Source organism: Arabidopsis lyrata (genome assembly GCF_000004255.2).
Source record: "Arabidopsis lyrata subsp. lyrata unplaced genomic scaffold ARALYscaffold_3, whole genome shotgun sequence".
Lineage (NCBI taxonomy): Eukaryota > Viridiplantae > Streptophyta > Magnoliopsida > Brassicales > Brassicaceae > Arabidopsis > Arabidopsis lyrata.
The window spans coordinates 4,902,995-4,924,050 of NW_003302553.1; the positions used below are offsets into that span (position 1 = coordinate 4,902,995).

A 21,056-nucleotide genomic window follows, 5' to 3' on the forward strand; every position below is an offset into this window, starting at 1 on the left:
AATATGGAGTAAGAATTATCAAATCAAAAAAATTAATTTTAACTTTCTTACATTATTCTAAAAAAAAAAAGAGAGGAAGAAGGTAAACGGGTCAAGGAATATCTACGTTGCTTCTTCAAATCTCTCTATTATTGACAGCTTCTTCTTCTTCTTTCCCCTTTCTCTCTCGACTTGGACGAATAGCAATCGCATAATCATCTCCGATCATCTTCTTCTTCTTCCCTCTTCTCCGTTAATCTTCCCGATTCTGCGATTTCTCAGTTTACATGATGAAATCTAGTGGTAATCTTATTAAGGGGTTTCTTCGTCTCCAGGTATTCTAGAATTCCTTGTTGAGCTAGGATTTTGTTTGTTTCATCGCTTTTGTGTTTAGATTTTTACATATTTCCTGCTCTCTCTCTAGCTTTGATTCATCGCTTAATCTCTCTTGGTATCGATTTCAACTAGTTTGGAACCTCAATACCTTCAAATCCGTATCTCGTAGAAGTTACAACGAAATCGCAACAAGCTGGTGTATTCAGATGGATTCGAAGATTAAATGGAATCGCCTGCAAATAGCAGCAAGGGGGTTAGTGCTTTCTCTTACTTGTTAGTATATGTTTTCCCTTGACGATTAGCTCTTAGGCTGCATCATCTGATTAGCTTCTTCTTCGTTGGCTCTAAAGGCTGCTATGAATGCATTCAAGGATTTTGTACAACTCTTTCTATGAGAGAACAGGTGCTTCTCATGCTATAGATATTCCAAACACATATTTTTGGTTATGGTGATTGTGCAATGTAATATTCATGTTTTGAGCATTCCATCTCACCTGCTGCTGAATGCAAATTTCATTGCTGCATTCACATCAAACTTACGGCAGGTCTAGTTATCTCTTGGAGGTAAACTCAGGAACATTTACATGGTCAATCATCGTCACAGGTTACACTCTCTAAACAAATACTTGTGCTTACATGCAAAAATCCTACTTTCCAATCCCTAACAATTTAATTTTCATACATTTTTGTGACAACAATTTAGAAGAAGAAAGAAGACTCCCTCTTCCACCTTCTGAGCAGCCTCTTAAGCATTTCGCATCTCTTTGTTAGCCGAGCACAATGTTTCTTCTTAAAACCAGAGTCCTTGGGTATGACGACCGAATCCTGAGTTGTAGACAGCTTTTCTCTCATCCCTGTGGCATTGGATGATCATGCGAATATGGTGGATCTCCATCTGATGAGTTAGAAACAGTTAACCAGATTAATCAATTATAGAGTCGAGAAGAAGAAGAAGCATGCAATCAAGGTTCAAGAAGAAGACATATACTTCAAGCTATTCAACTTGTTTACAAGTTACACTGAAGTCACAAGCTGAGGATGTTTGTTAATTCTCTTAATCGAGAAGAGAAGCATGCAATCGGGGTTCAAGAAGAAGACCTATATATATTTTTCAAGCTATTCAACTGTTTACAGGTTCACAAGCTGAGCAAGTGTTTGTTGTTAACTCTCTTATTATTATTATTTCTAGGATTAAGTTTGTAATGATGCTTAATATTATCATCATGACACAAATTTTCAAGGGTAAATAAAATTTATTCTGAGATCACAAACTAAACATAGCATGATTTTGTTATTATTACCCATTTCGCCATCAGAAGTATCAGCAAGCCTTGCAATGGCAGCAATGAGTGCCTGTTCATGTTCCTGCATCACACACTTGTTGTTATTATTCTCTGAATCACAACATTATACCACTCACGATAGGTATTAATCTCAAACCTTGAGCATTTTCTTGGCCTTATCGAGCTCGAGCGGATCAGGATGAGTTGAATCGAAAACTCTCTCCACCTAAAACAAAACTTTCCTGTTAGAGCCAGCCATTGAGCTTAATGAGTACACAATAGATGAAAAAAACTTACCTCCTTCACAAGTGAGTCTGTGTTGAACAATTCAATATCATCAGAGGAAGTTCTCCGACCACCACCACCATTCTGTTGTGTTGGTGGTGGTAAGATTTCTCTTCTTGGTTGATGAATTCTTGGCCCTCTCCCTCTACCACCATGGATTTGGCTTCTTCGATTGCCACGGAATGATCCACTTCCATGTCCAATGTTTAAAGCTACCCCACTCTCCTCCCCATCCCACCTTATATCTTCCGGTGGTATCTACAAAAAATAATAGTGTCAGCTCTTATCAAGATCATCACCATGTACAGACACCAAATCGCTTACCAAAACAGATGCAACCACATGCAAAGACTATTAAGATAATCTTCATGTAACGCTTACCTCCTTGAGATCAACCCATTCCCACGTTTCATTAGCTGCATGTATATCATACACCAAAGCATGCCGACCCTGCGAGAATAAAACAAGTGCGTAAATTGCAAAACAAATAAACAATCACAGACTTCTATCTACCCAATTAGCAATCTACACTCAATGACCAAAAAAAGTACATCATCTGCATTGTACTGGGTTATAATTGCTTCATAAAAGTGGTTATCTTCAGGCCATTTTGTCCACACTTTTCTTCCGATCAAAGCTTCAGCAGATTCATTTCCTGATATGCCACCAGATACCACACGACTATTGAATGACTTATTTCCAGTCGCACCAATTGATGGATGATACTGCATGCATATCACATATAATTGGTCAAGAAATAACATAAAACAACACAATGGGGATAAACAGAAGAAAGTAAAAAAGAATCATAATTGGTGCAAATACAACTAGAACATGACTTACAGATTGGAATGTTTTCTGTTTCTTTCGGCCAGCTGAGAAAGTGGGACTAGGAAGAACATCAAAAGGCTGAATAGTTGCATGTCTAGTATTTTGGCTTCCGCCTCCCTGTCTCCAATCTCTGGTACAGTTCACATATATTTAAATAAACGGAATTCATGATAAATTAATGTTTTGTCTTTGCTGGTGCAAATAAACAATCTAACCTTATCCTCTGGATAGTATCATCCTTATTGACCCTACTCAGAAGCTCTCGATGTTCATCATCAGATACTCCCAATTCTTTACGCAATTCGGTTATCAAGCTTTCTTTTTCCTAAATTGCGGAAATGGTACAACAAATAAATCCAGAGATTTAGTCGTGAGACTGGCAGAACACAGAACAACCCAATCAATGCAAAGGAGGAAGAGAGTACCCAAGAAATCGCATCAGACTGCGCTTTAAAAGCCCTTAAAACAGCGGTATATGCTTCCTGCTCAAGTTGATGAATTTGCGTCTCCATATCACTATGTAGTTTAGTTTCAGAGAATTCCCATCCAAACGAAAGCTGTCATGTGGAAAACAGTTGCTATCAGTAATTAGAAAACTAGAAAATTCAGCAGTTTGTTAAATGTGTGTATTGGTTTGAAAGAATAAAACTAATCAAAATTCTTTCACGATTATGCTAATGGCCACCCCCACAGCTAATTTAACATGAAGAGAGGTTGTAGCAGCATAAACAAGAAAACACAATTTCCCCTAATTCAATAAATCAAGAAAAGCTGAACACTTCTCTCGAAACCCTAAAATCCTATCTCGGTTAACCATTCCGTAAACCCTATTTAAACCTTCCGTGCCTAAAACTAGCCGCAACAGTGTTAGATTAGGCAAGAACCTGGACGGCCAAATATCTCAATTCGCAGAGCTACCACAAGGTTCATCATCGAACGCCTAGCTCACTAATTGCTCTGAACAAGATTCAAAAGGGGCAGAAACATTATACATACCTCTGTTTTCGGAATATTGGGGGTAAACCCACAAAAGGGTTTACCTTGTCGACCGATTCAGATACGAAACCCTAAAAAGCTCGAATCGAAACTTGACCCGAAAAAAAGCAATTAAGGGTTCGACGTGCGTTCGGTGAAACGAAGAATTGAGGGGATTGAAACGAGAAATTGAAAGAATTTGAAAAAAAAAGAGATGAACTTTTGTGTCTCTCGAGAGAAGCGATCTTTTTCAACGGAAGGGCACAGAGCTACGATCGATTTCTCCGGGACTCGGGTGGGATGGCGTCGGAATCGCCGAACAGTCGTTTTAAAGACGAAACGATTCGTTTTGGTATTAATATCTATAAGGCCCATTAATAAGAGCAACTTCGGCCCATATAGCCTAATATCTTTAGACTCTTGTTCCTAAAAAAAAGAAAATAGACTCTGGTTTTGTACATCGTTCCTTAGTTTTATACTTTTATTGATTAGATATGGTTTGTATATGAATGGTTTCTCTGTAACTTTGTAAACTCTAGTCATGTTTGTGACATAGTTCAATGATTAAATCATGTTTGTGACATATTTCACCAATGAATCAATTTTTAAAACAAAAATTATTACATCAATAGTATCCTTATTTTCAAATCTATTGCTATATTAACAACTACGAAACTAATAAACTTTTTTTCACTTTACTGATCACTAGCTACTACAAAACGAAAAACAAATTGTATATGTGATCACTAGTTGGTCGCTTTTCGAAACAAGGGGTTAAGTTAGTTGAATTGAAAGTTTGAAACATATGATGATATACTAATCCTAATCGGCAATACGAGACTTACGTTGTAGAACCATGCACATAGAGATTACAGAGATATTACACTTTTGAGTATCTCAACAACGTTCTTAGAGCAAGCCCACTGGACAGTCCTAAAGAGATTCTAGGAGTGAATCCTTAGGAAAATGGGCCAAAAATAAATAAAAAATGAGAAATGTTAAAGTTCGTTTCTTAGTTTAGAGTTTTTTCTGATTTTAATAGTCGCATAGGTGGCACGTTGTCATTCGTTGGTAAACAGAGAAAACAAAAAGGCTCACTGTTATTCGATTTCCCTGGAGCAACATCATTGCCCTCTGACGGAGGTGATTCAGTCGATTACACATACACATGCTAATGCAAATTTGTCATTTTGTATCTTTCAATCTTTACAAAAAAAAAAAAAAATTTCAACAAGTCTTCGTTTGTATTTTATTTATATATCCTAGTTTTATATTGGTCCTGATTTGTGAAACATAAATTTATTTTTGTGATTCGAGGATAAAACATGACGATATGATAAAATATAAATCCGTACCACCGTATTTTTAACTTCTTCCTTAATAATTACATAGAAACAATACATGTTTTTTTTTAACTTCAGCTTTCATATTAAGCATTGGATGTGACAAAGTCACAGTGTAAGGTGTTTACAATTGCATAAGGAACATAAGCATGAAAATAGAACTGTGAAAGAGTCGGTAAATGTCCTTTAGCTAATGTGTCTGCAACCATGTTGCAGTCTCTTCTTGTCCACACAAATCGGCATTCTTCAAATCTTTTCCTCCACGCACTTACTTCACGAATCCAATTATAAGCTCCAAAGTTGGCCTTGTTACCGTTAAGGATCTCTTCAATCTCTTTATTATCCCCTTCAAATAATATCTTCTTGTATCCTTTACCCCAACAATTTTGCATGGCCATGATCAATGCTTGCAGCTCACTCTCCAGACAACTGTTGGTTGGTTTCCCTATCGCTTGACCCGCGCCAATAAAAGTTCCTCGATCATCCCTTATAACCCAGCCAGCCTTTGCAGGCATATCTCTATTAAAAGTACCATCATAATTACATTTGATCCATCCAAGAGGTGGTTTGGTCCAGTGTCTAGAAACAATACATGTTATATCTCATAAATACAAATAAAAACCAAATATGTTTAAGAATCCTTTAAGGACTCAACCATTGTTGTTGCTCTTACCCTTTTCTTAATATTAATTTCTTAATAAGTAACAATTAACATGGCCGGCGGTGATGATTAACACAAACATCATGGTTAAACGTAATTATTTTTTCATCTGCCAACATTAAACCAATTCAACAAGCCTTAAGCGGAGTCCCACAAAGACAGAGGTTATGAGAGTAGGCAGATGGTTCAAAGGTCTGAAGTCGACCGCCACTTGGGATTTTCCCGCAGAGACGATTGTAGCTCACGTTGAAACGCTCGAGACGTCGTAGGGTAGTTAGCACCCGAGGAATCTTACCAAAGATTCGGTTTTGGCTCAGATCCAACATAAGTATGCTCCTAGCAATTTTAACCTTAGAGAGATCGAACTGAAACATGTTTCTCGACAGATCCAGTTGTATAGTTGTTTTGTTCCGTCCGAAAAACATGGAACCATCTCCGGTGAATCTGTTTCCCGACAGAAACACTGCGTTGAAGTCGTATTTTGACAACGATTCCGGTATTTTCCCTGAAAAGAAGTGTCATATAAAACACGGCATTTATAAATGAATTTGTCAACAAAATCTTAATCTGGCGCCAGATCTGAAAATACAGTTTTGTTTCCAACGAGAAGATTATACATTTATATTGATGGAGAACAATTAATAAAATCCTAATTGAAATTCTTTATTAGATACAGAAACATTTTAAGGTACGAAGCTATATACCTTAAAATATACTGTATACGTACGAGGCTATATACCTTAAATTCACTTAAACATTTTAAGGTACGAGGCTAGCTAGTTATAGGCTATATATCATTTGACCAAAAATATATACTTAATTAATAAAGAAGTTACATGTACCTGAGAGGCGATTGTTAGACAATTCGAGTGCAGGGATGTTGCCAACAAAAGAACCGAAAGAGTCTGGTATAGAACCGGTTAGCTTATTATCGTTAAGCTCAATGGCTTGAAGCTTCGGCATCTGAGATAGCGAACCGGGAATCGGACCGGTCAATTGGTTAAAGGAAAGGCCCAAGTAGGTGAGGTTCTTGAGATCGCTGATGTTATCAGGAATCGGACCGGAGAAATTGCTGTACTTAAAAAAGAGGATGTCGAGGCTCTTGAGCTTGGTGATCGCGGGTGGGATGTTTCCGGAGAAATAACTTGAGGAAAGAGTTAGGTAGGTGACACGGCCGTCAGTGCATTGGACGCCGCTCCAGACGGTGCAACAATCGGTTTGGGGTGTCCAAGACGAGAGGAGGGGATGGTTGTTAAGTGATTTCTTGATTTCAAGGAGGGCATTTTTGTCATTTGCGGTGCAGCTGTGAGAAGATGGGAGAGAGATGAAAAGGATGGAGAAGAAGATGGAGAGATGAACAAGGATCATCATTTGTGATGATTTTGGTGTGGTTACTTTGAGTAGTGGAAACAACTTGTGATATACATATGTAAATGGAACACAGCTGTGTAAATGTTACTGATTTTGTAGAGGTAGGGTTTCACACTACGCCCCAACATACAATAATATTCTTTCCGTAAATTAAATTTAATTCAATATATATATTTTTTCAAAGTTTGTACATACTGTATGTCTGCAATAATTTGACCGTATGTTTGTTACTGCACCAGTCAATTCTAATTTCTAACCTTTATTATTTCTTCGTAATGTTCTTTGAGAGCCCAAATCCAGTTTATCGTCTGAACACATTGTCATAGTCAATATCTTTTTTTTTTTTAATGTGATTGTTTTTATAAAAAAATTGATTATCCCAAATCCAATCTATCGTCTCAACAAATTGATTGGAAACAGTTTATCGGTTGCTAAAAATAGGAAATCGGCGAATATCGTAGAACCGCATAAATGTTATAGAGATTGGGGACTTGTGAATATCTCAACAACAACGTACTCTTTTTCTTACCATTGATTTCATAACAAAAAGAGACAATAAACTTGGTTTGGCGGTGATAATGAACACATCATCGTAATAGATTAAACATCATTATTTTTCTTCCGCCAAGATAAAACGAACTTAACAAGCCTTAAGGGGAGTCCCACAAAGACAGATGTTGTGAGCGTAGGCAGATGGTTCAAAGGTCTGAAGGAGACCGCCACTTGGGATTTTTCCGCAGAGATGATTGTCGCTCACGTTGAAATGCTCGAGGTGTAGTTTAGTCAGCGCTGGTGGTATCTTCCCGTAGATATGGTTATGGCTCAGATCCAACGAAACTATGCTTCTAGCGAACTTAACCTTGACGAGATCGAAATTAAACATGTTGCTCGACAGATCCACTCGTACTGTTGTTTTGTTCCGTCCGAAGAACATGAAGCCATCTCCTTCGAAACCATTTCCGGACAGATCCACTGCGTTGAAGTCGTATTTAGACAACGATTCCGGTATTTTGCCTGCAATGCAAAAAATTTCATTAAACCGGGATTAAAAAAATTACCAACAAATGTACTTTAATTAAATCCCATCTATATTGGTTAGTGTGGTTCATTAACACTTTAAGGTACGAGGCTAGTTCTACGATTCTAACATAAATAAACATTTGACCAAAAGCATAATAAAGAAGTTATAAATTGTTACCTGAAAGCTTATTGTTAGATAAGTAGAGATTAGGGACGTTGCCAACAAAAGAACCGAAAGAGTTCGGTATAGAGCCGGTTAGCTTATTATTGTTGATCTGAATGGCTTCAAGCTTCGGCATCTGAGATAACGAACCGGGAATTGGACCGGTAAATTGGTTAAAGGAAAGGTCCAAGAACGTGAGGCTCTTGAGCTCGCTGACGTAATCAGGAATCCGACCGGAGAGACTAGTGTGCTTGAAGAAGAGAGTGTTGAGGTTCTTGAGTTTGGTGATGGTGCGTGGGATGTTTCCGGTGAGGTGGGGCAGGTAGCTGAAATCGAGTGTACGGAGGTCAAGTAGGTCGCCGATCTGGTACGGGATCTGGCCGGAGACTTCGCCGGAGGAAACGCTGAGAGCTGTAACGCGACGGTTAGTGCATTCGACGCCGGTCCAGCCGGTACAACAGTCGGTTCGGGGGTTCCAGGAAGAGAGGAGGGGAGGGTTGTTCAGTGATTTCTTGATTTGAAGGAGGGCATTCTTGTCATTTGGGGTGCAGCTGTAAGAAGATGGGAGAGAGACAAAGAGGATTGATAAGAAGAGGGAGAGATGAACAAGGAGCTTCATTGTGATTTTGTGTGGATGCTTTGAGCAGTAAGCAAGTTCTTGTATATAATCAGTCCCGGCTCAATATATCTAAGAGCCTTAGGGCAAAAAAAAAATTTTTGGCCTATTATTATATAAAAAGAGAAAATTTACTTAATTTTTAAAAATTTTGCGGAGTTTTTATAGTAAAAATTGTTATTTTAAAAATTTTGGGCATTTTTATACATTTTTTTATAAAATAATTAGGCCTCTTAAAATATAATTCTCATATTAATAATATTTTTAAAAAATATTTAGGCCTTTTTTTATATGTAAAATTTTTTTATAAAAAAAAAGCTCCGGGCCGTCGCACCTCCGCCCTACCCATCTGAGCCGGGGCTGTATATAACAGAGACTTCAATGGAAGTATGGAACACAGCTGTGTAAATGTTGCTGATTTTGTGCAGTTACAATCTACGTTACACGGAAGCGGCACTGGAGCTTCGATTCCCGCTTCAGAATCGGAATCGGAATCGGGAGCGACCGGAATCGCTCGGAAGCGCAGCGGAATCGCGGTTCTGAAAAAGGACAATTTGGAAGCGTCGGTGAATCGCAGGATTCCGATTTGGAAGCGTTGAGAAAATGAAGTGGAAGCGACCAATGATATGGCCAAAGTCAAATGAATTGAATCTCTGAAAATGAAGTAGTATAGTTTCGAGTTTACTCGATAGAATTTAAATTTGAGAAAGGGGAGGAAGAAGAAACTATGGCGGACGGGCGACAGCTGAAAGTAAAACAAAGAAGGAGCACTTAGGTTTTGATGACACGTGAATTTTTTATTAGGTTTTTATTTATGAATTTAGTTTTAATTAAATCTGCATTTTAGGGAATAAAGATACATAAGGGAAGTATTTCTTATTTGGTGTGAGAAACTAATTTATTCTAAAATTATTTATTCTAGTATGATTTTATGTTTTAAACTAATTTATTCTAAAATTATTTTTTATCATTATTGTAATCTATGTTTTTCTAATATAATTTTATGTTTGGTATTTATATATATATATAAATACCAAACTAATATATATATATATATATACGCTTCCAACACGTACCCGTTTCTTAAATTTTTATAAAAATACACTTCCGTGTTTCCAAACGCTTCCGCTTCTGCGAACCCGCTTCCGATTCGATGCAGCTTAGGTTACAATATTCTTCAAGCACTACTCCCAACGTACAATATTCTTTTCACAAAATAAATTTAATTCATAAGCGTGGTAGTCGTACATATATCTCTACTATTTAATAATTTGACCCTACGATGATAGTTACTGCACAAGCCACAGCGAGTAAAATAGTTAGGTATACAAATGTTTTAGCATGTGTTTTTCATTGTGTATATGATATATACGTTTGTTACTGAATCATTCATAGTGAGGTTGAGGACAATCATTTCATTTCATATAAAACACATGCTAGAGAAGAGTAATGTTAAAGTCCAATGGATATGACATATTAATCGAATGTGATGAGTGAAAACCTCTAAAATTGTTGCTATGTGTTGGGACAAAAACAATACAAAGACAAATGAATATCAGAGCCCACCACTTTTGAAAGCGCAAAGAATCTTATTCTTAAAACAACACAAATGATACAACAAGAGGAGATTAAGACATTTACATCCCCCTCCCTCTGTAACACAAAGTGGTTGTGTTATGTATGTTAAGTCACCATGACTCCTTCCACTCTACTCTATCGAGACCGTCCACGATTGCTCTGCGAAACTCATCATTGTGAAGCAGAAAGGAGGACACGTGTCCACCTGTGACCCATCTCACTTCTGAACCAGGCCACGCCTTTTGAAGCTCCAACACTGAGTGTTTTGGTATGTATCCATCATCCTATACAAATCATATAATCAGCAATGCGTGTCCAAAAAAATTTGTTTAGATTTTGAGTTGTGGACTCATTTTTCTGCTTACAGTTGCAGCAACAAAGATAACAGCATCAGGGTTTTTGGGGATAGGGAAGCGAGTGACATCTGTGAGGGAGAGAACATTGCGCATCCGCTCTCTCACTTCATCAAGAGTCATTGTGATCTTTTGTGCTGCAAGTTCCTCCCTCAGTGCCTCCCAAGCAGTCCCATACTTTAATATTCCTTCGCAGAATGCAACAACAGCAGAGTGCGGAGATAGGAATGGAAGTGTTGCAACTGGTGTTGGATGAAGCGATCCAACCATCGAAGCATGTACTCCTCCTAATATATTCATCATCTTGTTAGTTTTCAGAGAAAGGCAATGGAAAAAAAAAACCAATGCATGGAGCTGCAGTACATAGATCCCTGGATGGATGCAGTTCTGGCTCACCATGTCCCTCTTGCTGAAATAGATTCCAGCTAATCCTAACACTTGAACCTAAATCTAAGTCCACAAGCGTTTGAGAAGCTAATTGAGTAGTTGGAAACTATGCTAATGCTTATAACAAAAGAGTAAATAGGAGCAGCTACATAGCAGCTTTAGTTTGCTATAACTCTGTGGATAAAGCCAATAACTATCCCCAACTACTGCAGGGAACCTATCCCAGATCATCCATCCTAAAAAGCATCCACAACAAAATTTAAGTTTTGTCTACTCTTGGTGATAATTGAGGGTCTAACAATAGTTCATCCAATTCAACCCAATGCAATAGCTCACAAGTTGTTCATAAGAAAGAAAACTGTAACTTACCCATACTAAGCCCACAAACACCCATCTTTCCAAAGCCTTCCTCAGTGTCTAGCCAGTGAATAAGACTGCGGGACTCTTCAATCGTTGCCCTCCCTAGTAAAAGTAGATCACTAACACAGAGGAGTCTTGCACCACGTTGAAGAAACGGACGCCTTTGGCCATAGAAAGGGCTGCAGTGGCATTATCTATGTTTGATCAAAAACATGGCAAAAAGCTTCAAAAGCGGTCAAAGCAAAATGATTTGCTCTTAAGCTTTCATCATGGGGGAGAATCAAGTCTCTTTTATTACCTTTCCAACACCATTGTTGCAATGTTTTGTTTCACCAACGGTCCACCCAAACGCAATCTTCGGTCATATGTATGATCACCCGTGCCTACAACAATGCCACACATCATCAGCAAGATATGATATTTACAAATCAAACAATTGTAATATCTCACCCAAAGCAAGTAAAAAGACATTCACTTAAAAGGGCTATGAACAAATTAAGATCACATAAACAAGCCATTCCACAAAAGAGCAGAGCGACATGCTTATGACTATAGAATCACTTTCTAGGTTTCAAAAAACACCAATTTCAGCCTGCACTCATGATCTCTCTATCTCCTTCTGGTCATTGAGCGTAAACTATAATCTATGTTTGATAAGATTCCGAATAGAACAATTTTCCATAATCTAAAAACACAAGAATCAGTAATGGTACCTGCAAGATGAACCACACAAGCCATCTTTTGGGGAGGAACGTTTTTAGGGACAAGCCAAGCAACTCTGGCGGTGCGAGACTCCGGAGGCAAAGCAGCGGTTAGCTCATCCGCACAAGGAGTCTGGAAAACACCTTCTCTCAAAGTAGCGGTCTTTGTCTCCCAAACAGTCCTCCAGACTGGACGAACCAAAGGCGGTGGCCAATTCTGACCTTGAGCCTCAAGCGGGAAGAGGCGTTGAACCATCCGCTCGAGCAATTCCAGATTGGGACCACCCCATCCTCGAGAGAAGAAGGGTGGGGTTATCTTGGTGCGGTGCATAAACGCTCCATATACATGGTCAATTACATAATGGAGCATTCCCAATTTGATCGACACCATTGTTCAAATTTAAACTCAGAAATTGGACCGATTTTAGAAAATACCTAGCCGGTGAATCGAATATGAATTCTGTCAGAAAAATTGGAATTTGGGTGCTTCAGATCTGGTGAGAAAGACGAAAGCAACCATCCATTACCCAGTTTGATTTTCGAATTGGGAAAAAAAATTGACTTGGAAGTCAAGAATAAGAATATGAATGCAAAGGTGAATGCTTTGTTCAAGATCGATGGAGAAATCTAAGAAGAAGAAGATAGGTCAGAGGTCATGATATGAAAGAAGCGTGAGGAAAAAAGGGAACCGGAAAAGAGCGAGAGAAACGGTGGGCTAATTGATATATCATAGTATATGTTATGCCACGCTGGCATTATGTGGGGTCCATTATTTGGGTTTGGTCTTTCTTTGGAGAGAATCGTTATCCATACATTTGACAGTGACAGAATTTGAAGCCCATTGGTCTGAATTAGAGTTGGAATTGGCCGAAAAGATAAAGAACAAAAGGTTGGACTATGTTTTTTTTTTTTGATAATTAAGGTTGGAATATGTTGGATTGTTGGGACCTCTATTTATTTGGTCCGATTGTTTTTGATAGATACACATCTCACAAGAAATATCATCTAATCACTTTGTCTAAATATATATATTATGCAATGTTCAAGAAAGTGCTAGGTGCTAAGCGGGCGGTGACCCAGCGCCTAGCGCCTAGAACGCCTAATCGGGGCCTAGGTGATTTTTAGGCGGTTTAGACGTTTATAACATAAAACATTATAGGTATGATATTATATATAAAAGTTATAAAAAAAATCTAGAAAAAAACTAGAAATACGAAATCATAAACAAAAATTAGATAAATCATTTATTTATATTCATACTAAATAATATATGAATATTTATAACTATTTATATATAAATAAATTTATTCAAAAATCAATAAAATACATTAAACAAGGTCTATGTAATTTTAGGCGGTCAAGGCGGTTATCTAGGCGTCGCATAAGAGCCTAGCGCCTAGTCGGGGCCTAGGCGACCGCCTAGACCGCTTTTTAGAACACTGATATTATGTTCTTCTTGTGAAATCAACAAAAGACTCACGATCTCATAAATGTTATTTTTCTATAAAATGAATGGTATGTAAAAAATGGGAGCTTCTGGTTTCACCCACATACTCTTTCTCTAGTAAACCTTGGCTCATTGTTTCAATATTTCAAGAACAAATGGCCTAACACGAATAACAGAATATAAAGCTGAACAAAAAATGACAACAAGAAGAACAATCTTTTTTTTTCTTTGGCTAATAGAGTTATGATTTACCGCAACATCCACCTCTTTTCCCACTCTCCTGCTCGCTCGGGATGATAATTCTAGTTCCTTTCAAGAGACTTGAATTACCATCGGCGTCATCATCATCAGCCGTTAGTGATTTCTTGCTGATTATACGGTAAATCTCTGTTAAGATGGTCAAAAATGCTGTTTCAACATTGGTAGCTTCAAGAGCAGAGGTTTCCATGAAAAACAAGTTTTCTCTTTGTGCAAACTCTTGTGCGTCTTCTGTTGGCACTGCTCTTAGGCTTCCAAGATCACACTTGTTCCCAATTAGCATAATCACTATGTTCTTGTCCGCATGTCCTCTTAACTCTTCCAGCCATTTCGCCATGTGATCGAATGATTGACGTTTGGTCATGTCATAGACCAACATTGCCCCAACTGCTCCACGGTAGTATGCGCTTGTCACCGCCCTATATCTGCAAAAGAAGAACAGTAACAGTTGCATAAACGTATGACTAAGAGCCTTAAACAAAGTGATGATCAAACATCACATATATATATTCATGTTGCCCATTCTTGGCCATCAATTATTCATACATATCTACTTATATTGCAACATATATATGTTGCCTAGTTCAACGACATCTCTAGCTGCTAACATGAATCAATCAAATGGATGAATTGTGAACGTTGCTAATAAATTACCAAATGATATAAATGATGTCATCACTCCTAATGAAATGCATGGAAGAAGATAAAAGGCAAAACCTTTCTTGGCCAGCCGTATCCCAAATCTGAGCTTTGACGGTTTTGTTATCAATGACGAGCGTTTTAGTCTGGAATTCAACACCAATGGTGGCTTTAGAATCGACGCTAAACTCATTCCTAGCGAACCGAGCAAGCAGCTGAGTTTTGCCAACCGCGGAATCACCGATCAACACGACTTTGAAGACGTAATCGATCTTTTGGTTATAATCTCCATACAAATTAGACATCTCTCTTCTTCTTCTTATTATTATTCAAAAAACCAACAACAAACGAGAATACACAAAAATCTCCAGATCACGAATACGAAAGGCGAAGAGTCTCGGATTCGTATAGCACACGTAAATCAGTCGAATCTACCATCAAACGAGCACAGAAACTCAGATCACAATGAATTGGTGGTTAGGCAGAGAAAGGGAAAAATTATTCAGAGAATGAAAGAAAGAGAGGATTAACGGCCGATGCGGGACCTTTTACTCCAGGAATTTTTCTACTGTGCCTTGGATCACAAATTTCACCCTGAATCAAATTCATCTTGGCCGTTTATTTGACTCGTAGCTTATTCACCGTTCAATTATCTGACCGGGGAACAAAACTGATGGCAAATCACAACCGGCGCAATTTGAACGAATTAATTCAAAACCGATATCACACTAAATCAAGTTCGGTTAAATTCGGTTTAATTATTATACCAGATTAGGTTAGAACTTTGTCAAAATAGGCGGCAACACAATTAGGATGGAAATTTATTGGCGCCATAAACCTTGCTTAACTCGATCGCTTCTCTGGTGTGTACTTACTTTCTCGGTACGAGAACGTTGAAAATGGAGAATGATGGGAGATCCAGTGAGAAAAATCTTTACGAGGTATCTCTACATTCTCTTTTTCCGATGCTTCCAATTAGGGTTTATAAGGGTTTTCGTTTCTGGATTTGGGGGTTGTTCCAATTAAGCTTCTCTTTGGCTCTGAAATGTTTTGATTCGTATGTCTCATGTCGTAATTGTATACTTTGGATATCAGTTTTATAAACTTGGGATTGTTTGTCAATTTGATGACTTTCCTGTGAGAGTCTGAATTATCATTGTTGATTGTTAGGATTGTAAAAGCCAGAACTTTACTCGTTTATGATCCATAGTTTTATAAATTTGTACCGTAGCTGTTGCAATTCTTGTCTGAGATTCCCCTTGTTTTGTTGGTGATTAGTTGTATGATTAGAAGAATTCAGTGAAACGAACTAATCCGTCTTTGTTGAAGGTTCTTGGTGTTGAAGCAACAGCATCTCCACAAGAGATAAGGAAAGCGTATCATAAGTTAGCATTGAGACTTCATCCTGATAAAAACAAGGACGATGAGGTTAAACTCTCACTCTTGAGGGGTTTTGGTTTCTTTACTTTTCTTAGTTCTTAGGGGTCCAATTCAATTTTACATTGTAACCGGAATTCTTGTTTTTTTTTTTTCAATACAGGAAGCTAAAGAGAAATTTCAGCAGTTGCAAAAGGTTATTTCAATTCTCGGTGATGAAGAGAAAAGAGCAGTCTATGATCAAACTGGCTCAGTTGATGATGCTGTAAGTTGTGCTCTATGAATTTTTCTTATCTTCCTGAATTGAGTTTCACAAGTTTTATTCCATACTGGTAATTTTTAGATTGCTTTCACACTTATACACACAACACATGTATCAGTCTCTTTTACTACCTATTGCCAGTTTCTGTTCAAATGAATTGTTGAAAGAAAGCTTCCAACTTCAGTAAAATCACTGGAGGATTTTCTTACAAACTGGTTTTTTCCCATATCTTATTAGGATCTTTCGGGAGATGTGGTTGACAACTTGAGGGACTTCTTCAAGGCAATGTACAAGAAGGTAACAATCATGATTCAAAATCGATTTCTTTTTGGACTTTGCACATAACTGTTTGTTCTGTTTCCTTCACATACTGATTCTTGTGACACTTGTGCTATAGGTCACGGAGGAAGATATTGAAGAGTTTGAGGCCAACTACAGGGGTTCTGAATCCGAGAAGAATGATTTGATTGAGCTATATAAGAAGTTTAAGGGTAAAATGAGCAGGTAATTTATCATCCCCTTGTTTTCATTATTGTTAATTTTGTGAATTGAAGTTTATATAAACATTATTGGTTCTATATCTCTTCCAGGATTTTCTGCTCAATGCTTTGCTCAAACCCCAAGCTTGATTCACACCGTTTCAAAGATCTTATTGATGAGGCCATTGCAGCTGGTAGGCTCTCTCTCTTGCAATAATGCTGTGTTCAAACGCATTCAAGTTCTGATTTGTTTGAACGTCATGAAACCATTGTCTCCTTTACGCAGGAGAAGTGAAATCAACAAAAGCTTACAAGAAATGGGCGAAGGAAATTTCAGAAATGGAACCTCCCACGAATCCTCAGAAGATGAGACGGAAGTAAGCTTCTATTTGTCTACCTTTTTTTTCCCTATAATTGCCTCTGAAGTTGACTTTGTTGTGACCTGTTTCAAAACTTCCATACGTTCAGAGCAACAAAGGGTGCAGATAAAGATTTATACGCTGTAATTTCGCAGCGAAGAGATGAGAGGAAAGAGAAGTTCGATTCAATGTTCTCGTCACTTGTGTCTAGGTATGGTAACAATGCTGACTCTGAGCCAAATGAAGAAGAATTCGAAGCTGCACAGAGAAAAGTTGAAAGCCGGAGATCGTCGAAGAAGTCGAGAAAAAAGTAAGATTATGTAGATTGTGTTTGTAATGGAAACCAATATTAGGGAAATTGGAACACATGTTTGCTGTTTAAGTTTGAAATTTGTGTTAACTGTGTATGTGAATCTGTATCGTAATTTCTGCTCTCTCTAAGCCCAAAGAGCGTCATAGACTCATAGGCAGAGATGAGTAAATTCAATTTCACCGATTTTTCAATCCTATATTTTAAACAATCTGTATTTTACTTATAATTAATTTTTTTTTTCCCATATGCAGAAAAAGAAGGAAATTAATAAAAGAAAAAGAATGAAATATTGGCAAAAATAAAGTAGAACTAAAAAAAAGGAAAGAAGAATCTAATTTATATATATAATGAGAGAGTTTTCTCTCCATCTAGCCTATCCACCTAAGCATCCACCTAAACAATACTATTTATTGTACATTAAAATAAATTTTAAACATTTATTTAGTGCATATTTATGTTACTTATAATTAATATAAAAAATAAAAATAAATAAAAACCGAATTATGTAAAAAAAAGAAATGTTAATATAATAAGAAAATAATACAATTAAAATTTTATTAGTAGTAATAATATAATTCAACTTTTAACAGATAAAAATTAAAAATGATCATACTTCAAATTTCTAAATGTGTAATCTTTTAATTTAAAAGCATGGTAGAATAAAAGTATAAAACTAAATTTATGCAATTCTATATATAAGATTTTAAACAAGAAGATTAAATTTATAGAAGATTAAATTTATAGTAAAGCATTAGCTTCTAAGAACGATATACTACATATTTTTATTTATTATTAAATTTTTACTTAAAAATAAAAAACTTATTGAATTCAACTTAAATTTATAATTTAAGCCGGAGATATTGTATTCACATTTTATCTTGTAAAATTATAAAAACAAATCTTATAAATTTTAAAACATTATCATTCATCTTTTAAAAAATAAATAATCAATGATCACATTATTCATGAATTCTACAACAAAATATACAAAAAATGATATGTAAGTTGTTAAAAAAAAGGTGATATATAATTTGTGTAGCATATTCTCATGTGGAACTTTAACTTTATAACATGATAAGAAAAAATTTGATTTTTCTATCAATTGAATCCAATGCTTTTAACCCAAAAAACTGAGTATTGAAATATATGAATTAAGGAGAAAATAGTTATGATATGTCTTGAAATTAATTCACAGTCCAATATATATTATATATGAGTCAATAGAAAATGAAAAGAAAGTTGATGTCATAAGGCAACGAGTTTATCATAGAAGATGACGAAAGAATTGATAGTTAAAAGTGTGTGAAAATAAATTTCTAAAACTTAGAAAGATAATGCACATGACTAAAGTAAAATCTTTGAGATCTCATTCATTGTGTGAAACGAATGGGTTCTTAGAAAAATACATGACATACATTATTAAACAGATTATTAGATTCAAACTTGGGTTTAACCGTTTAGTCATGTAAATCATGGAAAGTGAGATAAGATAGACACAATGATAACTTACTCGAGAATTCTCTTATGACACACTACATTTATGACACGCTGCATTTGCTTCGATGGGTAAAACAAGCTCGCTAAAACTGTTCTAGCAAGATGGTATTATATATGTATATTTACATTAAATAATGTTCATGAAACTCGATATATTCGCATTTTATATGGAATGATGTTATGTTCGTATCAATATTTAATCATAAATAATATATACAATTGAATCAACAATCAATAATTAACTTCAACACTTTAAAAAAAATGTTTTCATGGAATATGAATAAGAAAGAAAATCTTTTAGAGATAAGATAAAAGGATCATTTGAAGGTCGTCGATATCGTTTATTTTTCTCGCGAATTTTTTAAGTGATCTTTGTTACCATGTGATATATATCAAACTATTTATTTGTCAAGGAAACATTATCGCGACAATATATATGTTGTATATCGCTTATTATATTTATGCTCAAATATTTATCTTTTAAATTTTAATGATTATATTTTATGATGAAAATTTGATATTAATAGAAGAGATTTTAAACTAAAATCCCGCGCAACGCGCGGGATACAAAATCTAGTTTCCAATAGAAACCAAGTCATAAGTAAAGTACACCAATTGAGAAGAAGAGTTCTCGCATATATGTAGCTTATTTTTTTTTTAATATCAAGAGTATTTTACTATTTAGCAAGAGTCGCAGTCCCTCACAGAACCGTAGTTTTGGTATCGATTCGTGAAGAAAGCAAATATGGCTTGGGATTTGTTTTTATGGATTATCTCCTTCTTCGTCAGCTTGGCTCTCGTCGCTTCCGTCTTCTATCAGGTATCTATCTACTTTCAATTAATAAGTAAGATTCTTAAATCTAGATCTGTCATTTACTGTTCAAATCCTGAGTGTCGGAATTGTACTTGTGAATAAACACCGAGCAACTTAGCCTTATGTTCTAAATAATTAAACCCGATGATGCACAGCTTTTTCAGGAGAAAAAAAAAACAATTTTCCCTTGTGTTCATAGGTTTTGTACTAAATCCTCCCACGATTGACAAGTTTTGGGTCCAGAAAGGTTTCATTGTTCATCCTTATGCTTCTAACTCAAAGTTGTTCTTAGTTCAGATTTGGATTGTCAAATAGTGTAAAGCTGTTGATTAATTGCGAGTTAATTAGTCATTAGTTTTGTTAGTTTGTGCCGATTTTGTAGTACCGAGTTGATTGCGGTGATAGGTAGAAGAAGTTATTGAATGAAGTTAGATACTACTTCCAATAATCGTTGAGATCCCTTTTTTGGCTCATTTTTTCTTTCGATGTTGTGTGATTTTGTAGGTTATCTGCTTAACGGATTTAGAAGCTGATTACTTGAACCCTTTTGAAACAAGTACCCGTATCAACCGATTAGTTATACCTGAGTTTGTCCTCCAAGGTTCACTCTGCCTTCTCTTCCTCCTCACATGGCATTGGGTCTTTTTTCTGGTCGCCGTCCCTGTAACAGTCTATCACGCAATGTTGTAAGTGTCTCTATCCATATTGCTATTGATTCTTCATTGACATGTGTGGAAACTAAACATTCAATCGCGTGTCTCCCATTGTTTTCAGATTCAATGAGCGACGTTATCTCATCGATGTCACTGAAGTGTTCCGTGGTATTAGCTTTGAAAAGAAGTTCCGGTTTACCAAGCTCGGGTTCTACGTCTTTCTCTTCATCATGGTTGTCTTTAGGTAAAAAAACTACAACTTTATCTCAACTATTAACATCTTTTCTCAGTTTGGTTCTTCTACTATGAAGTTAATGAGTCCATAAAACTTTTTTGCAGGCTCACTCTCTCGGCGGTCTATAGCTTCACGGAAGACGATGATCTACTTCATTTGTTTTGATTCATGCGCTCTGCGTTAACCCACTCTCAATTTAATTTCTGAGTGTGTTTTAGAAAATTGTGACAGGTTTTATTACATCCCTGCTTAGAATTAGCCAATCAGGGATTCATGATGTAGCTTTATATAATGGAGGGTTTCAGCTTCTTTTTTTGCACAGTATAGTGTTCAGTTTCATAATTGCTCATAAAATCATGTGTCAAGAACGAAGAATGGAGAATGATTGAGAATTAGGTAGGCTATTACATTGACTGGCTGTGGAAGAACAAACCGATATCTGGTTATAGTGTCAAGCCAGAAGGTTATATAATGTAAAAGT

At 36.5% G+C, this 21,056-nt stretch overlaps 8 protein-coding genes and 1 long non-coding RNA gene across 11 annotated transcripts; 3 read left to right on the forward strand and 6 right to left on the reverse strand.

Moving 5' to 3' along the window:
- Positions 1–57: 57 nt before the first annotated feature.
- Positions 58–1,591, forward strand: LOC110230270. Of its 3 annotated transcripts, XR_002333383.1 has the most exons (4): positions 66–314; positions 448–568; positions 666–718; positions 861–1,591. It is a non-coding gene; the product is annotated as an uncharacterized LOC110230270 (long non-coding RNA). The 3 variants fall into 3 exon arrangements; XR_002333382.1 differs by having other exon boundaries at positions 58–314; positions 404–568; positions 666–1,591; XR_002333381.1 differs by having other exon boundaries at positions 69–314; positions 666–1,591.
- On the reverse strand, positions 852–4,014 carry LOC9320952 (protein EMSY-LIKE 1). The gene is made up of 10 exons (XM_021032629.1): positions 3,711–4,014; positions 3,140–3,271; positions 2,930–3,039; positions 2,727–2,844; positions 2,435–2,608; positions 2,265–2,333; positions 1,896–2,141; positions 1,756–1,824; positions 1,617–1,680; positions 852–1,210 (listed from the first exon to the last, which is right to left on the reverse strand). The coding sequence occupies exons 2-10, from the start codon at positions 3,224–3,226 to the stop codon at positions 1,164–1,166; spliced, it is 984 nt and encodes a 327-aa protein (XP_020888288.1). The 5' UTR covers positions 3,227–3,271; positions 3,711–4,014; the 3' UTR covers positions 852–1,163.
- Positions 4,015–5,030: 1,016 nt separating this feature from the next.
- LOC9320953 lies at positions 5,031–5,778 on the reverse strand. Its single transcript, XM_002884841.2, has 2 exons — positions 5,739–5,778; positions 5,031–5,633 (listed from the first exon to the last, which is right to left on the reverse strand). The coding sequence occupies exons 1-2, from the start codon at positions 5,776–5,778 to the stop codon at positions 5,119–5,121; spliced, it is 555 nt and encodes a 184-aa protein (XP_002884887.2). The 3' UTR covers positions 5,031–5,118.
- On the reverse strand, positions 5,648–7,151 carry LOC9320954 (polygalacturonase inhibitor 1). Its single transcript, XM_002884842.2, has 2 exons — positions 6,536–7,151; positions 5,648–6,198 (listed from the first exon to the last, which is right to left on the reverse strand). Exons 1-2 carry the CDS (start codon positions 7,062–7,064, stop codon positions 5,822–5,824), a joined length of 906 nt encoding a protein of 301 aa, XP_002884888.1. The 5' UTR covers positions 7,065–7,151; the 3' UTR covers positions 5,648–5,821.
- Positions 7,152–7,562: 411 nt separating this feature from the next.
- LOC9320955 (polygalacturonase inhibitor 1) lies at positions 7,563–8,914 on the reverse strand. The gene is made up of 2 exons (XM_002884843.2): positions 8,263–8,914; positions 7,563–8,078 (listed from the first exon to the last, which is right to left on the reverse strand). The coding sequence occupies exons 1-2, from the start codon at positions 8,864–8,866 to the stop codon at positions 7,705–7,707; spliced, it is 978 nt and encodes a 325-aa protein (XP_002884889.1). The 5' UTR covers positions 8,867–8,914; the 3' UTR covers positions 7,563–7,704.
- Positions 8,915–10,310: 1,396 nt separating this feature from the next.
- LOC9320956 (protein ABHD18) lies at positions 10,311–13,105 on the reverse strand. The gene is made up of 5 exons (XM_021032619.1): positions 12,255–13,105; positions 11,840–11,924; positions 11,551–11,720; positions 10,807–11,081; positions 10,311–10,725 (listed from the first exon to the last, which is right to left on the reverse strand). The coding sequence occupies exons 1-5, from the start codon at positions 12,631–12,633 to the stop codon at positions 10,552–10,554; spliced, it is 1,083 nt and encodes a 360-aa protein (XP_020888278.1). The 5' UTR covers positions 12,634–13,105; the 3' UTR covers positions 10,311–10,551.
- A 621-nt stretch (positions 13,106–13,726) lies between these two features.
- On the reverse strand, positions 13,727–15,266 carry LOC9320957 (ras-related protein RABA4d). Its single transcript, XM_002884845.2, has 2 exons — positions 14,665–15,266; positions 13,727–14,372 (listed from the first exon to the last, which is right to left on the reverse strand). Exons 1-2 carry the CDS (start codon positions 14,889–14,891, stop codon positions 13,931–13,933), a joined length of 669 nt encoding a protein of 222 aa, XP_002884891.1. The 5' UTR covers positions 14,892–15,266; the 3' UTR covers positions 13,727–13,930.
- A 135-nt stretch (positions 15,267–15,401) lies between these two features.
- LOC9320958 (chaperone protein dnaJ 6) lies at positions 15,402–17,584 on the forward strand. The gene is made up of 8 exons (XM_002882722.2): positions 15,402–15,527; positions 15,916–16,014; positions 16,127–16,228; positions 16,463–16,522; positions 16,623–16,729; positions 16,816–16,898; positions 16,991–17,081; positions 17,173–17,584. The coding sequence occupies exons 1-8, from the start codon at positions 15,486–15,488 to the stop codon at positions 17,375–17,377; spliced, it is 789 nt and encodes a 262-aa protein (XP_002882768.1). The 5' UTR covers positions 15,402–15,485; the 3' UTR covers positions 17,378–17,584.
- Positions 17,585–19,504: 1,920 nt separating this feature from the next.
- LOC9318835 (protein cornichon homolog 1) lies at positions 19,505–20,929 on the forward strand. Its single transcript, XM_002882723.2, has 4 exons — positions 19,505–19,693; positions 20,192–20,373; positions 20,462–20,584; positions 20,680–20,929. Exons 1-4 carry the CDS (start codon positions 19,619–19,621, stop codon positions 20,738–20,740), a joined length of 441 nt encoding a protein of 146 aa, XP_002882769.1. The 5' UTR covers positions 19,505–19,618; the 3' UTR covers positions 20,741–20,929.
- The last annotated feature ends 127 nt before the right edge of the window (positions 20,930–21,056 follow it).

Bases quoted from the DNA above. Each gene is read 5' to 3' on its own strand.
- LOC9320953 (XM_002884841.2), bottom strand. From the start codon at position 5,778: ATGATGTTTGTGTTAATCATCACCGCCGGCCATGTTAATT. The intron at 5,634-5,738 runs GTTACTTATTAA...TGTATTTATGAG, and splicing joins CACCGCCGGCCATGTTAATT to ATATAACATGTATTGTTTCT.
- LOC9320956 (XM_021032619.1), bottom strand. From the start codon at position 12,633: ATGGTGTCGATCAAATTGGGAATGCTCCATTATGTAATTGACCATGTA. The intron at 11,925-12,254 runs GTACCATTACTG...GCATTGTTGTAG, and splicing joins TTGTGTGGTTCATCTTGCAG to GCACGGGTGATCATACATAT. The intron at 11,082-11,550 runs GTAAGTTACAGT...TGAATATATTAG, and splicing joins TGTTTGTGGGCTTAGTATGG to GAGGAGTACATGCTTCGATG.
- LOC9320954 (XM_002884842.2), bottom strand. From the start codon at position 7,064: ATGATGATCCTTGTTCATCTCTCCATCTTCTTCTCCATCCTTTTCATC. The intron at 6,199-6,535 runs GTACATGTAACT...ACTTCTTTTCAG, and splicing joins GTCTAACAATCGCCTCTCAG to GGAAAATACCGGAATCGTTG.
- LOC9320958 (XM_002882722.2), top strand. From the start codon at position 15,486: ATGGAGAATGATGGGAGATCCAGTGAGAAAAATCTTTACGAG. The intron at 15,528-15,915 runs GTATCTCTACAT...TCTTTGTTGAAG, and splicing joins GTGAGAAAAATCTTTACGAG to GTTCTTGGTGTTGAAGCAAC. The intron at 16,899-16,990 runs GTAGGCTCTCTC...TCCTTTACGCAG, and splicing joins TGATGAGGCCATTGCAGCTG to GAGAAGTGAAATCAACAAAA.
- LOC9320955 (XM_002884843.2), bottom strand. From the start codon at position 8,866: ATGAAGCTCCTTGTTCATCTCTCCCTCTTCTTATCAATCCTCTTTGTC. The intron at 8,079-8,262 runs GTAACAATTTAT...TTTGCATTGCAG, and splicing joins ATCTAACAATAAGCTTTCAG to GCAAAATACCGGAATCGTTG.
- LOC9318835 (XM_002882723.2), top strand. From the start codon at position 19,619: ATGGCTTGGGATTTGTTTTTATGGATTATCTCCTTCTTCGTCAGCTTG. The intron at 20,374-20,461 runs GTAAGTGTCTCT...CATTGTTTTCAG, and splicing joins ACAGTCTATCACGCAATGTT to ATTCAATGAGCGACGTTATC. The intron at 20,585-20,679 runs GTAAAAAAACTA...ACTTTTTTGCAG, and splicing joins TTCATCATGGTTGTCTTTAG to GCTCACTCTCTCGGCGGTCT.
- LOC9320957 (XM_002884845.2), bottom strand. From the start codon at position 14,891: ATGTCTAATTTGTATGGAGATTATAACCAAAAGATCGATTACGTCTTC. The intron at 14,373-14,664 runs GTTTTGCCTTTT...CTTCTTTTGCAG, and splicing joins GATACGGCTGGCCAAGAAAG to ATATAGGGCGGTGACAAGCG.
- LOC9320952 (XM_021032629.1), bottom strand. From the start codon at position 3,226: ATGGAGACGCAAATTCATCAACTTGAGCAGGAAGCATATACCGCTGTT. The intron at 2,609-2,726 runs GTAAGTCATGTT...ATATGCATGCAG, and splicing joins AACAGAAAACATTCCAATCT to TATCATCCATCAATTGGTGC. The intron at 2,142-2,264 runs GTAAGCGTTACA...TATTTTTTGTAG, and splicing joins AATGGGTTGATCTCAAGGAG to ATACCACCGGAAGATATAAG.